The sequence below is a fragment of the Cicer arietinum genome, unplaced genomic scaffold (genome assembly GCF_000331145.2).
Source record: "Cicer arietinum cultivar CDC Frontier isolate Library 1 unplaced genomic scaffold, Cicar.CDCFrontier_v2.0 Ca_scaffold_5637_v2.0, whole genome shotgun sequence".
NCBI lineage: Eukaryota > Viridiplantae > Streptophyta > Magnoliopsida > Fabales > Fabaceae > Cicer > Cicer arietinum.
Window position 1 is genome coordinate 1 of NW_027339284.1, and position 3,844 is coordinate 3,844.

Here is a 3,844-nt window from a genome sequence, read left to right on the forward strand (position 1 = left end):
GGACATCAATACCTATCAAGAGATAATTGATTAAAGAATAAATGATTGGGAAATAGATGAAAAATAGCACAGAAGAGAGGCTGAACTTGCAGATTGGATAAAAGGAAAATATCTTTCTAGATGTAGTTTGCAATTTGTGTGGCTTATTCTACATAAACGGGATGTCAAGGACGAATGAAAAGGGAGTTCAGTAGCTGTTAGAATAAAAACTTCAATTTAACAAATGCATCAAATTGAACAAATGATGTATTTACTATTTAATATAATGAATCAGCTGACATGTACGTAAATACTGGGAAACATTTGATTCCAGAGTCCAAACATTGACATTCCACCATTACTGGTTGAATACCAAAATCTGAAACATCTATAGCATGTTACGTGATATCTAGTATTCGGAATTTTTCTTGATTTGCTCTTCAAGTAAGCATATACAATTTCTCTGTCTGTCAAAATCAGATGGTTTAATCACATCAAAGATTATACCTGAAACAATGCCTTAGAAACTGAACCACATATTTGACTCCCATTAGCCATGTAACTCTCATCATCTGAACCTATTGTCTGCGGGCTTGACTGTTTGTTTTTTGTCATTGGCGTCTCACATACTGTGTCATAACATGCCCTTGGCCGCTCCTTTCTTTTTGAAACCTTCCAAAGGTGATCTGTCTTGGACTTCATACCCTTCTGTTTTGGGGCCCAAACTCGCAAAGCAGGCATCCGACGTTTGATGTATGAAAATCTGTGTGCCCTCTCTCTCCTCTCGATAGCTTCAATTAGTTTTTTATCATCATCCCTCTCTATAATTCTTTGGAATTTTTCGCTAACATTCTTCTGCAAATGAAAACGCTCGTTTTCTGCTGAGAAAGGTCCATTACTGATGTCATTTTCACCCATCTCATCTCTGGATACTTTTAGATTCAATGATCTGTTGCTCTCCTCACTGTTAAATAAACAATCCAGGTCTTCATCCTCATTTGCAAACAGAAGCAAGTCCATTTTGTTGTAGATTTTATGAACAATGTCTTCAAGGGTGTGAGAATACCTGAAATTTGTAGGGTTTCACAATCATAAGTGTTCATGCTTTCTTTACTTTATGCAGTTATCCACAAAAGTTCAATGTTTCCACTTTCCATGGAAAAAGAGAAACAAACAAAAAGAAACTCAAAAGCTCTAGAACATAACAGAACAAGAAGCAAGCCACAAAAATTTCATATATTGTCATAATAGCAGTAAAATGAAAATAAACCGAGTTATTGACTGCACTCCAAACAGAAATTAATAGTTCTATAAATCCTCATAGTTCATGCTAAACCATAAATATAACATTTCAGAGGAAGCATCAGTCAACATATAAAACATCTCAATTGAGTTATATAAGCTTGTACCTGCTTTTTATGATCTTTGCGACATAATTTTCAAGATTCCAATCACCAAAGAATCCCCCTTCCATGTGGCACTGAATGTTCTCTAGAAGAAGGCATATTTGTTTAACAAACTTCTGTTTACATGAATCTTCGATTCCACCTCCATCCTCTGATTGCAAAATTTCCATTCGAAATAAAATCTGCAGTTCATATCTAATTCTCACTAAGGAAAGCATGAAACAAAAGTTCCCAAATTTCACAAGTGATTAGAACTAGAAAAGAAATATGCGTCATCATAAGAATAAATTAAGGAAAACTCGATAAAAGGATACAATCTAACAGCATGTTCTGTGATTATTGTAGTTGGTCCTGCATCAGATGCCTGAGAGGACGAATTTCTGCTTTTATGCTTTGCAGCTATCTCCTTGGGCTCCTTCAACAGTAGTTTTATTAGTTCAGACACAACCATCCTACGACGAACATTATTATCTTTCATAGGAGAATGGATCTCAGGAATTGTTTCTGTATCAACCTTCTGACGTAACCAGTATATAGATGAATTTACAAGTCGCTCTGCCAAAGCTCCAAGGTCTATGACATCAGATTCAATTCCCTGTTGGATCCTGTTGGAAAGATTACTAAAAAACGCTTCCGATGTTTCTGACCTAAAATCAAGCGCACCATCATCCTGTATCGTAGCAGCCTCGGTATTAATTCCAGCTGACACAACCACCGTTGGGATTGGCTCTTCACCATTTTGAGGTAACTCAATCAATTTACTGTCACTCTCTTCTACAATGATCGTATCCGGCTTGGGTTTTTCTGACAAAATCAGATCACAGCAGCTAGATTTTTTCACCTGTTTCATCCAGCATTTCAAAAACTTCAACTTCTTCGACTTGTTACATTCCATTGCATAATAAACCTCATGCAGATCCATCTCAAATTGATTATATACCAAATCACAAAAGGAGCTCCACGTGAGGTTTCGAAGAGTATTTAAATCTGTTATCTTCTTTTTCCTCTTACCCTTCATTCCCACAGCACTCTTGACCTGAGTATCCAACAAATTCGCATTCTTGTTGAATTTGCGATCTGATTCGCAAACACCTGCCTTAATAACACAATCCATATTTGCTCCATCAAAATCAATAGCCAATTGTGAATCCTCCAAGACAGATAAAAGAGCTGAAGAAACAGTAAAAGGCCTAAGAATACCAACACAAGAACCACCACTTTTTCCATTGTCAACGGAAACCAAAGCCCAGTAACCTTCTTTATAAAGAAAACTCAACAAGATCTCCCAGACCGGAACAGATTTTCGCCGCCCCTGACAGCCAATTTCAGTCGCTAGCAATTCAAGAACCCTACCAGCGAAAAACTCACCCGAATCTCCCTTCTTAGATTCACTAAAAACCTCGCGCACCAGAACTGAATCAGAGAGACAATCCCTCAAATCAGCAAACGCATCACACTTCCTCACAACCTTAACTTGCAACTTCGACGTTCCACCTGAACACACATTCCACAATCTCTCCTTCTTTCCATAACAACCACCACCTTGTAAATTCACATCCTCCCCTCTACTAAAACCTCTCAAATCCAAAACTTCAAGATCACAACAGTTATACTCAATTGGACTCCCATTAACATCCAATATCCTAAGACTCAATTGCACCTGAACTTCCCTAGAACAACAACGAAAAGAAAAGCACGAAACCCCAATTTTGGGATATATCAAACCAAAAGGAACAAGAGCAGAACCAAACAAAATTGAATCCAAAGAGCAAAAACCCCAACCTAATTTCCTAGCCCCAATATCAAACAACCCACGTATCTTTCCAACCTCGTCATCATCGCCACTATTCTCACTCACACAATTGCTATTAACACCAATCCAACTACAATGAACACCCTTGGAGCCAAACCTACGACTCACACTCCCGAAAAACCCCAAAAACCTATCACAAAAGGAACCCTCGTTTCGCAAATTTTTTTCATCGGAATCGAAAAATGCGGCAATGGAATGGAAGGAATTAAACAAGGGGGTAAACAAGAGAATTAAATTGGGGGGAACAAGAAGAGAGGTGGAGTCGGTATCCGGTTCCCAGGGGTAATCATGGAGGAGTTGAGTGATGGAATCGAGGAGGTGAGAGGCTTTGGGGTGATGTGGAAAAGGGAAATGAGGGAGGGAAGAGAGGGTTTTAGAGAGGAGATTGAAAGTGGAGGAAGGATGATCGAAGGAGAGATAGTGTTTTGGGAGGAAAGGGTGGAGTTTGGAGAAAGAGAGGTGAGGTGGGAGAGAAGAAAAGAAGAATTTGAAGGCGAAGAGAGAGGAGGAAATTGGAGGGAAAGAAAATAAGGTTTTGGAAGTGGAGAGAATGTTTTTGATGAAGTGATTGTTGTTGTGGAGGAGTGGGTCGAGATCTATGAAGAGAAGGATGCGGTGAGTATGGGAGTAACATGTTATTGGATCT

The 3,844-nt window shown here is 38.7% G+C and overlaps 1 protein-coding gene across 1 annotated transcript; it reads right to left on the minus strand.

Annotated features, from left to right (window-relative positions):
* Nucleotides 1–195: 195 nt before the first annotated feature.
* On the minus strand, nucleotides 196–3,840 carry LOC101488971 (uncharacterized; the record flags this gene model as incomplete). The annotated part of the gene is made up of 3 exons (XM_004517151.2): nucleotides 196–1,045; nucleotides 1,389–1,580; nucleotides 1,700–3,840. Coding segments are annotated over 3 exons (2,898 nt in total), but the record flags the coding sequence as incomplete, so codon positions are not given.
* Nucleotides 3,841–3,844: the final 4 nt, after the last annotated feature.